Genomic DNA, 12,850 nt, shown 5'->3' on the forward strand with positions numbered 1-12,850 from the left:
TCCTCTGAGTTTGTGCGCAACTTCAGTTCTTCATTTGCTGTCCACCACCGCTTCTTTCTTTCTTTTTCACAATCACTCGATCTCTCTCTTTCGTAGCTTCCTTCCTAAACTCTGCTGGAGGGATTCTCTTCACCTCCACCATTCTCTCGAAATCAACCTGCCATCCCCAAGAGGTTGGCCAACAGTGTTGCAGAACTACAAAGTGTCACGAGACACTTTGAAGCAACAGCTGCAACGCTCAACTGTTAAAAGAAAAAAAAAAAAAAAAAAGAAACCCACACACACACACACACACACACACACACCCAGAAAGGCTGAGTTCAGCCCGCACAACCATCAGTCCAGAGTCAGCACTTACTGGCCCTGTTCCTCCACCTCCAGCCTGAAGCTGAGAAGAGAGCGGCAGCTCAGCGGTTGGCGGCGCAGGACGCCACAAGTGAGTACTTCAACAACGGCAACAACAACAAAAAAACTTCATATTTCGTACATTTTGTGGTGTTCAGGGTGAGTGTGTCGCGAGTGTATTTTTGGGAGCTGAACCCAGGCTCTGCTGCTCGATGCAGGGCCGCGGCGTGAGGGTGCGAGGGCCCCGTGGCGACGGTTGCCGGGCTGTTGAGGAAGCGGGGCTGTGCCGCGTTTCCACCGCGCGTTCAGTCTGTTCCGCTGCCAGGGCCGCGCGTCGGGCCCTGGCACCGAGGCCGGAGCCCCGCACAAATCACTGCAGGCCAGGTACGAGGAGAGAGAAAGAGAGCGAGAGAGCTGACACACACACACACACACACACACACAGGTACCAGTTTCAGAAATACATATATTCAAAAAAAGTACAAAACATTATAAAAAAAATGTTGTATTTTGAGTAAATATTGCTAATATTGTTTTATTCAAATATATTTTCTTTGGAATGTCTTGTTTTAATTGTACTTAATTTAATATAAGCACTTAAGCCTGTATAATTAGGCCATATTAGGTATCATATGTGTGTCTATATGTATGTGTAAGTTGTGAGCGGGGGGTCAACTTCCTGATGCAAATTATTAATTCAGAATCAATCCGATTTAAACAAAGCCGCAATTAGAGAAGGTGTTGTGTTGAGAAATTCTCCGTAATAAATTGCGATGCTTGTCGTGATCCGTAAGAACACAACTGCGGCGAGGAGTGTGGACTCGCTGATTAATAATGACAGCAGGGCATCGTGTGTTGTTAGGTTGTACAGTTTTGTTCGTATTGCTCATGATTTTTCGGTGGAGACGTGTACTGATGACTGGTTTCCGTTTGAGTCGACTTCTCTGCCTCTCGTAGATGTGTGTGTACGTGTGTGTAAGTGACACAGATGATTTAAGGTCAGGGGGTCAGGGGAGAAATACAGCAAAAAAAAATTACACACAATGCCAGGAGGTGGTAGCCTGGTGGGCAAAAAAAAAAAACAGGCCCCTCGGAAAAGTTGCAGGTTCGAAGCCCACTTTGCAACCCGACCTGCTCCGGTTATTGAGTGGTAATCGGCCCGGACCAGAGCATCAGCCGAACGGGTCTGCCCACTAAAACGCCGGCGCTACAAATTCCCACGAAACGATGGCGTGAGAGGGCGAGTCAATATTCCCAGACAATATTCCAGATGTAGGACGGATTCTGGATCGCGGGCAGATTCGCTCTGATTTTCAACCACTTGAGTCTATGCTGCCCTCCTGTGGACTAAACGTTACTCCAGACTTTTGCTTTTTTGACTTTTTTCCCCCTAGATTCTCCATTCTTCCTTCCCCCGTTCCTCAACCATGCCACGTTCCTTCCTGGTGAAGTGTAAGAAGGTGTCCTCCCATCCGCATCGGCCCGCAGCCGAGAGCCCCGGCCTGTGCCCCGCCCCCGTCCTGGAGTCTCCCGACGGCAGAGCTGGCGATTCGACTCCTCCTTTCCGGAGCCCGTCGCCACCGAAGGACCCGAATGGCATCTCAGTCGACGTTGTGCACGCCCACATGTGGCCCACAGGTAAAACGCGGCAGAGCCCAGGTCTACAAGGCTTTTACGATGTGGGGCCCCAAAATGCCCAGTTCGGTGGTGGTAGTAACCTAGTGGGTAACACACTCGCCTGTGAACCAGAAGACCCAGGTTCAAATCCCACTTACTACCATTGTGTCCCTGAGCAAGACACTTAACCCTGAGTGTCTCCAGGGGGGGACTGTCCCTGTAACTACTGACTGTAAGTCGCTCTGGATAAGGGCGTCTGGTAAATGCCGTAAACGTAAGTTTAGACCGATGGGCGGGTGTTGGGGGAGAAGCCTGGGACATGCACGCTGACCTGGAGGCCGGATGGCACGACTGATCACTGCCTTCACTACAGTAGCAACTCGTGACCTCTGGGCTCCCAGGGTCATGTGGGAATTGTCTGTATGGGGTGTGGGCGGAGTTTCGCACGTTGTCCCCCATGCGCTGGCGTGAGTGTAACTCCCGCTTCGCAAGGCATGTACGGGGCATGGCGACCGCGTGTGTGAATGAATGGTGTAACCTGTCCCGTCCTGTACCCAAAGTCCCAGGGCGGGCTACGCAATAAGCGCTGATGGGAAGTGTTCATTTGGCCCTAGATTGAACGAAAACAGCAAATCAATCAAATATTCACGGCAAAATCAAGATGGTGATGGTATTGCCCTCATGCCGGCATCCGGTATCGGTGTATCAACGTTAATATAAAAAAAAAGCCGTGACTTTCACAGGTTTCTTTGAAAAATCCCACTGAATCCCACTGAATTTATTACCCTCAGGGAGACCTGGCTGCAGGGAGGGCTCCTCACCAGCGCCACGCCTCTGGAACCCCCTGCACCAGCCCGCAGGCCTGGGCCGGCAGGAGCTGGCGCAGCTCCTCAGCGGCGAGAGGGGCCGTCCTGAGGTCAGGCTCGGCAGCTCCTCGGTGAGGGAGTGCCCGCTGTGCGGCAAGGTGAGACGTCCAGGCGCGGGCGGGGACTGAGATACGAATTTCATGCAAGATGTTTTATAAACTTGTAAGAAGAGGAAATCGGCACAACCAACATCTCTGAACTTCTCACTGGAGAAGTTGATCTGGTGCCACATACATTTATTTTGGGTTATTGCTTCATCTCAGGAACACCACCTGAAATTCTACATTTTCCAGAAAATCCCCTTCCTCTCCTCCTGCGAGACTTCCCGTAGGGAACACACTCGCCTATGAACCAGAAGACCCAGGTTCAAGCCCCAATTACTACCATCGTGTCCCTGAGCAAGACACTTAACCCTGAGTGTTTCCGGGGGGGGGGACTGTCCCTGTAAATCCGTATTGTAAGGCGCTCTGGATAAGCTTAACTCTCATCAATATCTCACTAATAAGAAAAGTAATAAAATGAAATAAAGCACAAGTATTCAACCAAAATTATAATAAATAAATGCTGTAAAAAAAAAAACAAACAGCTCTAACCACATACGTATCTTTTCACCTCTACACGTATAAATCTGCTGTGCCACACAGGGATGCTGGATATAGTGAAGTGATTGTCACTTGTGATACACAGCAGGACAGCACACGGTGCACACAGTGAAATTTGTCCTCTGCTTTTAACCATCACCCTGAATGAGCAGTGGGCAGCCATGACAGGCGCCCGGGGAGCAGTGTGCTCAGTGGCACCTCAGTGGATTTGGATTCGAACCGGCAACCTTCTGATTACGGGGCCGTTTCTTTAACTGCTAGGCCACCGCTGCCCCCTTAAAGTACGGCACTGCCCGCGTCCGGGATTTGAACCCGGGAACTCTTGCACCCGAAGCGAGAATCACACCCCTAGACCAACGAGCCAATATAAAATTTTAAATAAAATATAAATATATATAAAAATATAAAATATGAAAATAACATGGTGATGACGATCCTCTGCATTTATTTGGAGGCTATTAGGCCGATCCTGATACATTTATCAGATGCCCTTATCCTTCGAGGCACTCTGGATAAGTTATTAATTTAATGATTAAGCGAAATCCAGCACACCATCGACCAGAAAGACCGGCTCATTTAAATAATAAAACTTGCATTCAAATAAAATGAGGTATGAATTCTCTTGTCAAGGCTCTGCAAATTAATCAAGTTTATTATATACGTTGCCAGATATGATGTGCCTTTGATGAGCGTGTGTGTGTGTGTGTGTGGTGCACTTTCTCCCCAGGGATTCTCGTCCCTCTCTGGCCTGGAGGCTCACACACAGAAGGCTCACGGGGCCCGACACAAGCTCCGCCTCCCCAAGGCTGGCGAGATTCCGTACGGCCTGCGCTCGGAGGCCGGCCTCCGCTGCCCAGTCAAGGTGCGGATTCCACCCTCTTTCCATTGGAATGTTCAGAATTTGTGTGAATAGTCGTAAATGGTGATTGGTTAGATCAGAGTATCACGAGTTCCATTCACGTGACCGGTCTGGCGCTGGCGTGCTTGTGCAGGAGCGGACGTTCGAGTGCAAGGTGTGCGGTAAAGTGTTCAAGCGTTCCTCCACCCTGTCCACGCACCTGCTGATCCACTCCGACACGAGGCCGTACCCCTGCCAGTACTGCGGCAAGCGGTTCCACCAGAAATCCGACATGAAGAAGCACACGTTCATACACACGGGTGAGCCTTACAGCGCATCTTTAACCAAAAATCAACCCGCACATTTATACTAACCAAGGTGCACACGTCTCTTCGTTCCCCTGCGTGCAGGAGAGAAGCCCCACGTGTGTGCGGTGTGCGGCAAGGCCTTCAGCCAGAGCTCCAACCTGATCACACACAGCAGGAAGCACAGCGTCTACAGGCCCTTCGGCTGCCCGCTGTGCCACTACAGCTTCCAGCGCAAAGTGGACCTGCGGCGGCACCGAGAGCTGCACTGCACAGGCAGCTAATGGTCGATCGTATTCAATTTATCACGCCGGAAGACACAGGCTTGCGGTGATTTCAATGTTATTCCTCTGGGAATCCACCATGGCTTTATATATATATATATATATATATATATATTAGTGGTGGGCCGTTATCGGCGTTAACGTGCTGCGTTAACGTGAGACTCTTATCGGGTGATAAAAAAAAATATCGCCGTTAATCTATTCACAAAGTTGGGTTGGGAGCTGGGTCTATACTACGCAAGCTATTGTGCCGGAGTTAAATGGTTACACTAGACTTATAAGTACATTTCTCCTTTCTTGTGTCTTTTATTTTCTTATTTTCTACAGACTTATTTTGTTTACCTGTATTCTGATGTGGGTGAGGGAATTATAATGACAAACCGGGTTTTTGTTTAATTGTAGAATGTTAAAGTGTGTTAATATTTCTGGTTATGTCAAATATGTTTCTGTATTTTTGTTTGTTCAATTTATGGTTATTGTAAAAAGTTATGTGGGTTGATCACCCCCCGAAAATTTTTTGGATGCAGCCGTGCCCTTGGGTTAGTGGGTTGGAGACCCGGTTTAGTTCTCTTGGACACATGGCCTGAGCTGTGAGAGGTGCGTGGGGTTTGTGTGCAAAAGGTTATTTCTTTCATTTTAATTTATGTACATATTAGGAATATTTTGCAAATATTGCGATTTTGTGAATATTTTTATGTTCTTTTAATACTGTATATTGTAGAGAGAGGTGCAGAAATGTTCTGACGCGACCTTGCTTTTTGTACAGAATACACTTTGCACAGAAAATCTCTTGGGTGTCAGCTCATCATTTGTGGTTCAAGAAACAAAATTAAAAAGTTACACAAGGCAGAAGAACCGCTACACTATGATGACTTTCACCTTGATATTTTAGCGCGGATATATACCTAGCCGAATTGCACTGTAGGGGGCGAGAACGAGTCTTCGAACTGTGAAATTACCACATCAAATGTGACGTGGTAACATGGATGCAGCTATTTAACTGAATAAACAGTTGGTAAACACAAGTACATCTTATTGAACATAATTTATTTTCCATCACCAACTATCATAGTAGACCAGCTTTCTCAAGCAGTTTGTGATGCATTTTGGAAACAGGAGATGAGCCCCTGGTCTAATGCGCCACCTGGCTTGAGAAACCCGTTCTCAAAGACGTACTTTTAGTCATTGTTTGGGTAGCACACATATTCTGAATGCCTTCGGCAGAATTCAAATAGGCCATTTTAATCTAGATTAATCTCACTCTATGCCCACCTCTAATTAAAAAAAATAAATAAATATATATATATATATATATATAATATTATAATATACACACACACACAAGTATATATTACAAGTCTACTTGGACAAACGAATGAAAAATGGCTTTTTTATGGCTAGTGAAAGATAAAAAGGCAAAAGGGTTCTAGACAGGCATTTATTTTGTGAATTATTATTATTTTTTTTTTTAATAGTTTCTAAGCCCAGTCTCCATGTTCTCTCGTCCCCATGTTCTCACGTTCTCCACTAGCAGATGGATCTATAATGAAGATGTATGGGTTAATTAAAAATACTATTATGTATGCAGAGTACTGTGGTATGGGGTTCAAGCCACGCCCTGAACATGGCAAAGCTCACCGGTAAAGCAGCCTTCTACACAGGGTCCATCAGAGGGAGAACACACCTCCGTTGAACACATGAAATAGATCTGAGGGACAGAAGATGAATGAAAGTTCAAACCCCACTTACTACCACTGTAACCCTGAGCAAGACACTTAACCCAGAGTGGGGGTTTGGGGGACACGACGACGACTCTCCCAGTCACTATTGGATAAGGGCTATATGCATAGTTACCATGGACACGGTGAAGGAGGGTGGGGTTACCTCTTCATCGGAGGGCTCTCCTTGGGGCATGAACTGGAAGGTGGAGATTGTAAACCTGCGGGTTTGGCCCAGCTCTGTCGGGGGTTGAGGTGGAAGGGTCACCTCAGGGCTGGGGTCCAGGGGGTTTGGACACCTGCAAAAACGAAAAACCCAGCAAGTTCTCTTTCCCTGGTTCCTCGCCTCAACCCAGGAAAGAGGCCCGAAACCTCAACGCACCCGTTGTAGAGGAGGACCCACACAGACTCTGCAGAGCGGGGGTACGCCACACAATAGTGCACTAGGAGGACCACCTTTGGATCAGGGGGGTTCACCAAACGGACTTCCAGATACAGAAGGTTTCCCAGCAGCATGCGCAGGGGTCTGTGGTACTGTGGGTAGTAGTTGGAGTAGTTCTCATCTATTTATAAAAAAAAAAAAAAAAAAAAGCAGGTAAGGAAGTGGACCTGTAGCCGGAAGGCTGCCAAGGTGCCACTAAGGTCCCTTTGATCAAGGTACCGTCCCCACACACTGCTCGCCGGGTGCCTTTCATGGCTGCCCCCTTCTCACTCGGGGTGACTTATCACTATTCACGTCTAAAACTACACAGTCTGTAAAACCAACACAAACCTGTGGCAATTCGGAGCTGCACACCAAACACCCCCTGGGCCTGAACGGCGGGTCCGAGCGACGGTTTCTTCACCAGGTAGCCCACGCTCACCACCGAGCTGGACGAGTAGCGGCACTCTACCAGCACCCTGGGAACACGGGATCAAAAGAACCGGTCGGGCGTGGACCCAGCCGATGACGCTCTGCAGGACCGTAGATAAAATTACCTCACTGGAGAGTCTCGTGTGATGGTGCCATAGTTCAAGGTGATGGTCTGCACCCGGTTCAGGATCTCCAGCATGTGGATTACATTCTGGCCCACCACCTTTGAGAACAAACCAATGCTCAGAGTTGCTACATGATTAAACTAAAATCCTGCTCTGAGCCATGTTCTTTATTAGGCCATTAATAAACCTGCAGCATAATTCAGGTAGGGCTGGGGAGTTCACGCAAAACCACAACCGCCCAGAGGGGGCAGTACAACTTGTCCCACTCACGTATCTGTGCGCCCCGCAGCCATTCAGGGGGATCTTAAAAACTGCGTATTCACCGGTGACCCTGACAGGGGCACAGGACTCGTTTCCAGCAGCAACAAGCAAAGTCGGGTTGAGGGGCGGGGTGGCGACCGAGGCGGGCACGGAGAAAACAAAATGGCCGTCAGCGGTGCACTCTGAAATGCACATTTTTCAGAAAGAGCATTCAAAACCGCACCAAGGACAGAAAAAAGGATGGATTTGAAGGTAACCCACCATCCATGGGGTAGAAGCAGGCGCCCGAGTTGTGACAGCAGCCCAGAGACAGGCACCTAGAGGCTGAGGCCGAGGCTGGAGCACATGGCAGGCGCTGTTTTTCCGGAAGATCACACCCTAAAGATGAAGGAAAGTGATACCAAAGTCAGACTAATTACTGTGCTGCTTATCCAATTCATTTATTTTAGCAGGAAATCAGAAAAGACATTAATAAACACATAAAAACCATGAATTATTGTCCCTGTTTGCTTGCTGTAGTGGAGGGGGAAGGGGAGGGTTGTGCCGCAAATGTATTATTACTATGTAAAATTTCTTACCTTTATTCAGTGGTATGATGGAAGGATCGATGAGACACATACATTACCTGCGCATTACCTGTGGGTATACTATTCTGATCGGTATGCTGATCCGTTAAAAGTGCAATTCATATATCCTGCAAGCTCTTGTTTGGTGCAAAAGAAAACCCTACTCTCTACGGCAAAAAAAAAATAAAAATAAAATAAAAACATGTCAAAATGTCTTAAGTTATCTGGTGTCCAGGGGAGGAAAAGAAATGGAGGAAATTTGCGCACAAAAAAATAAATAAATAAATAAAAAAAAAAAATAAAATAAAATAAAAAAAAAAAAAAAAAAAAAAAAAACTTACTTGGAGGAGTCACGGCGGTGTGAGCCGGGCAAGACAGTCGGGCCACGTCTGTCTGGCCCCCATCCACGGTATATTTGAGAACCACTTGTTGCTGACCCCCCTAATTATGAACCAGAATGGGCGGAACACATGACCTTCAGTTCACATTTCTGATACAGAGTGTGTAACGGGGGTGAAGGTCACCTCCAAAGTCACGTGGCAGGAGTTGAAGGGGAGTACAACCGTGGTGCCGCTGCGGTTACGCCTCCCTCTCCTGACCACGTACCCACAATTCTTTGGGGCGCCCTCCAAATCCATTTCATTTCCATTTAAATCTAGAGTGGAAAAATATTGAAGTCGAACAAAGAGCCAACAGGTGACAAGGTGACCATTCATCACAAACCTACCCTGGACAACCAGTGAAGATCGAGGTCCCGGGGGCAACAACACAGTCATGTGACGCGAGGAGCAAAGGATCTGCGGCTTTAGGGGCTGAGGAGGTGTAGGGTAGACCAGGTCAGCCAGGACCTGTACCGGTGGGCTGGAGGTAGAGCTTGTGGAAACCACTGATGGCTTTTGGGAGACGTGGGGACACTGCAGCTCTAAGGTGCGATAACGTTTCAGCACGATGTCCCAGAACTTCAGAGGGAATGAAAGCTTGGAAGAAAGCTGAAGAAACATTTTATTGGCACAGATGAGGGCTGCACTTCTTCACTCGTTGAAGTTTCACCCATCAGGAAGTTCAACGAACGTTCGTTCACGGGATTTAATTCAAGAACGAGCCCTCAATTCGAGCACCGTTCAAACATCTGATTAAAAAAAACCAGCCGACTCACCTGTGGATACGAGTGACAGGCAGGGAGAGGAGAAGACATCAGCAGTCCTCTCTCAGTGGACTGCACCACATACCCGCAGTCCTCTGGAGCAGCGCCTATGGGAAGCCAGGAGCTTCCGGCACCTGCAGAACAAGAAATGCAGCCGGAAAAAACTTCACGCTGGGCTTCTCCAACCCTGCAACTGTAGGACTTATTCTTATTGGACAAGTCATCACCAGCCCTGCACTGACACCACTTGCAGGCTCACTCTACCCTGGAAGGGGGTCCCTCTCTGTATCACTCCTTCCCAACGTTTCTTCCTTTCTTTTTTCTGTCTCCTAGAGTATTTTTGTGTGGAGCTTTTTCCTTGTGTGCAGAAGGGTCAAGTGTGGGGGGGGGGTGTCAACTGTAGGGTGTCAAAGCCCATTGAGACATACTGTATGTGATTTGTCTCCCCACACACACACATCTGGATTTGGCTCACCTTTGACCTTGATGGAATGGCGCATGGCGGAGGGGAGTGAGACGGTCATGTAACCGGCCATACAAGTGAGCGAGGGGGCCGGCGGCAAGGGGGCGGAGCCTGGCGTAGACGCGGGCCTCGGAGGCGCGAAGGCAGTCGGTCTCGGAGGCGCGGTCACTTGTGCGGGTGGCGCAGGGCCGACGTGGAGTTGTGGGTAAAGGGCACAGAGGCGGGATTGTGGAGGGCACCCAGGCGGACGGTGCGGTCTGCCAGCTGGAGAATGGACCGGCACCAGGGGAGAGGAATGGCCGGCCGAGGAGGGGCCGCTGCTGCCACCGTTTATTTGAGCCGGGGCAGAGGTTGGCACGCGAGGCCGGTCTGGGTAAGGCGGGTAGGGGTACTCTGGTGGGTAAACATAATACGGCATCACAGGGAGCTTGGATACCGGAGCTGGACCGAGTCGGAATAGAGGGCATCTTACGAGCTGGTCTCTGGCCCGGAGCAGGTAGTGAAAAACGATGAGGTGGAACATCAGCCTTGGTAGGAGTTCGAGTTACAGGTTGCCGTGGGGGTTTTGGCTGGAGGGGATCTTCTGTAGGTTTATGCCCAGGGTAGACATAATTGTAATAAGGATGGAAATAATGAGGGGGCGCATTTGGAAATGGGAAGTTCTGAAAAGACTGAGGCACAGACGGCTGAGTCCGGGAAGGAGCTGGTAGGTAAAAATAAGGATCAGCACGATAGCCTGAATAATAGTATGGAGGCAAGCCACTGTCATGTGGAAATAATGGAGGAAGAACTGTAGGATGAAGAGAAGGTGGGTGAAGTGGAGGAGGAATGTAGAAGTTGGAAAAAGGAGGATAAAAAGTATCATCTGCAGGAGATGCAGAGCTTGGTTGGCTTGGTGTTAGCGTTGTTTGATGGACAGGAGAAGTGGGATACGGGGGAGGCAGTGGACCAAATTCGGGAGGGCAGGTCAACCTAAAGGTCAACCCATCAGACATAATGTCAAGGGTGTACAGTCCTTCCTGGAAAAAGAAAAACAACAATTACAGCCTCAATCTTCTTCATTTCTAATAATACATATACATACGGCACCTTTTATCATGATCTGATACGTGGTGCAAACTAATAGCCATCCACCATTTCCAAATTATAAAAAAACTAGCATTGGTTGGTGGTGAGCAGATGCCATACAGCTGTACCTTCACAGTAATGCATGTGGCTGCAAAGGGGGCCAAGAGGAGCGACTCTTCGACAAACTCTGCACATTCTGTGGACACTATGGGCATCCAGGCGTCTTCAACTGCTCAGGGTACGAAAAGAAAATCACTTTATTCTTTATGGACAGTTGAGGACTAAGGGAACATCTCACCTTTGGTTTTCAGCCTCTCTTTGGGTCCCATGGCCTTCAGAACGATACCGGACGTACAGCAGAACGCCAAGGGGGCAGACGACTTCAGCTTTGGGACGTCAGGACAGGACACCTTGACTTGAACCCCCCACCACAACAACGGCAGAACATAACTACCATTCTGGGGGGAGGGAGAAAACACCACATTAGATTTAACCATTAATGCATTAAATACAGATACAATGATAACCATGATACCTCGTGAATGACATGGCAGCCATCATACTTTGCCTTTAAAACCAATTTCTGCAAACTGCTTTCCACGGAGTACCCACAGGACGCGGGCAAGTGGAACAGGGGTACAGGAGACGCGGTCCCTGGAAATAACGCATTAAAAATAACATTTTTCCCATTAATATCCGGACCCTGCGCTCGGTTTAATAATATAAAAATTAAACAGTCATGACCTCGGTCCACGAGAAGATGCGCGTACGCCCTGCCCTGCGCGCTCAGGGTCATGGCGCCGTCCCCACACACCACCAGTGGCCTCATCGCCGGCCAGTCCTCGGCGACCGTCCCTCGGACGCCGCGCCCCTCGTCACCTTTTGTCGCGCGCGGAGAGACCGCGCGTGAGCGTGAGGCGCCTGCTGCGTCCGCGCGTCGCGTTCACGCGTCGACGCAGCGCGTCCTTACCTGCGTCCGAACGCGGGTCGTAGCTGGCCCTCCGCGGCCGCGGATGGAGGCCGTGCGGTGCCGTCTGCGGAACCAGCCTGGTGTCGTTGGGCTGCGGGCTCCCCAAACCGTCGCCCAGCTCCCAGCTGCCCTGCGCGTAAAAGTTTGCCTCCTTCCTGGGGTCAGGGGCGAGTTCGAGGTACGCGTTAAAAACGTCTCTTTCGCTGGCGTCGACAACAGAGTCGAGAAATAACGTGAGCACACATAAAAGCAACCCCATTTCTTCCTTTCTGCGGGACATCGCAGATGAACAATTACGGCAGAACACTCAGCACTGGATTAATGAACTGGCCGCGCATGCGCAATCGCTTCCACCTGCGCGCTTTCCCCGCCTCTCAGTTAATATCGTGAATTAAAACTTAAAGTGTGTATATATATATATATATATATGTGTGTGTGTATGTATATATATATATATATGTGTGTGTGTGTGTGTGTGTGTGTGTGTGTGTGTATATATATATATATATATATATAAAGTTACTAGATGACGGACATTAGCTTTCAAACTTTTCAAACAGTGTCTGTGTGTCATTTTATTTCACGCAGGTTTCAGCTGCCAGACTGCATCCTGGGACACCCAGGGCACCAGCCCACCATAAGTGAAAGTGAAGTGATTGTCACGTGTTACACAGCAGCACAGCACACGGTGCACACAGTGAAATTTGTCCTCTGCATTTAATCATCACCCTTGGTGAGCAGTGGGCAGCCATGACAGGCGCCCGGGGAGCAGTGTGTGGGGACGGTGCTTTGCTCAGTGGCACCTCGAACCGGCAACCTTCTGAT

General features: G+C 48.9%; 2 protein-coding genes across 2 annotated transcripts; one reads left to right on the forward strand and one right to left on the reverse strand.

Annotated features, from left to right (window-relative positions):
* Nucleotides 1–290: 290 nt before the first annotated feature.
* On the forward strand, nucleotides 291–5,035 carry LOC114786755 (zinc finger protein Gfi-1b-like). The gene is made up of 6 exons (XM_028974180.1): nucleotides 291–436; nucleotides 1,740–1,983; nucleotides 2,754–2,926; nucleotides 4,158–4,292; nucleotides 4,423–4,588; nucleotides 4,679–5,035. Exons 2-6 carry the CDS (start codon nucleotides 1,773–1,775, stop codon nucleotides 4,855–4,857), a joined length of 864 nt encoding a protein of 287 aa, XP_028830013.1. The 5' UTR covers nucleotides 291–436; nucleotides 1,740–1,772; the 3' UTR covers nucleotides 4,858–5,035.
* Nucleotides 5,036–9,532: 4,497 nt separating this feature from the next.
* On the reverse strand, nucleotides 9,533–12,305 carry LOC114785215 (nascent polypeptide-associated complex subunit alpha, muscle-specific form-like). Its single transcript, XM_028971094.1, has 8 exons — nucleotides 12,026–12,305; nucleotides 11,591–11,934; nucleotides 11,354–11,513; nucleotides 11,184–11,284; nucleotides 10,460–11,006; nucleotides 10,000–10,380; nucleotides 9,610–9,658; nucleotides 9,533–9,536 (listed from the first exon to the last, which is right to left on the reverse strand). The coding sequence occupies exons 1-8, from the start codon at nucleotides 12,303–12,305 to the stop codon at nucleotides 9,533–9,535; spliced, it is 1,866 nt and encodes a 621-aa protein (XP_028826927.1).
* Between the last annotated feature and the right edge of the window lie 545 nt (nucleotides 12,306–12,850).

This window comes from Denticeps clupeoides, chromosome 3, assembly GCF_900700375.1.
Source record: "Denticeps clupeoides chromosome 3, fDenClu1.1, whole genome shotgun sequence".
Taxonomy (NCBI): Eukaryota; Metazoa; Chordata; class Actinopteri; order Clupeiformes; family Denticipitidae; genus Denticeps; species Denticeps clupeoides.

Coding starts and splice junctions, on each gene's coding strand:
- LOC114786755 (XM_028974180.1), top strand. CDS start 1,773: ATGCCACGTTCCTTCCTGGTGAAGTGTAAGAAGGTGTCCTCCCATCCG. Junction 2,927..4,157: donor AGTGCCCGCTGTGCGGCAAG/GTGAGACGTCCA, acceptor CTTTCTCCCCAG/GGATTCTCGTCCCTCTCTGG. Junction 4,293..4,422: donor GCCTCCGCTGCCCAGTCAAG/GTGCGGATTCCA, acceptor GTGCTTGTGCAG/GAGCGGACGTTCGAGTGCAA.
- LOC114785215 (XM_028971094.1), bottom strand. CDS start 12,305: ATGTCCCGCAGAAAGGAAGAAATGGGGTTGCTTTTATGTGTGCTCACG. Junction 11,007..11,183: donor CCACATGCATTACTGTGAAG/GTACAGCTGTAT, acceptor TTCTTTTTCCAG/GAAGGACTGTACACCCTTGA. Junction 10,381..10,459: donor TCCGGGCCAGAGACCAGCTC/GTAAGATGCCCT, acceptor TTTACCCACCAG/AGTACCCCTACCCGCCTTAC.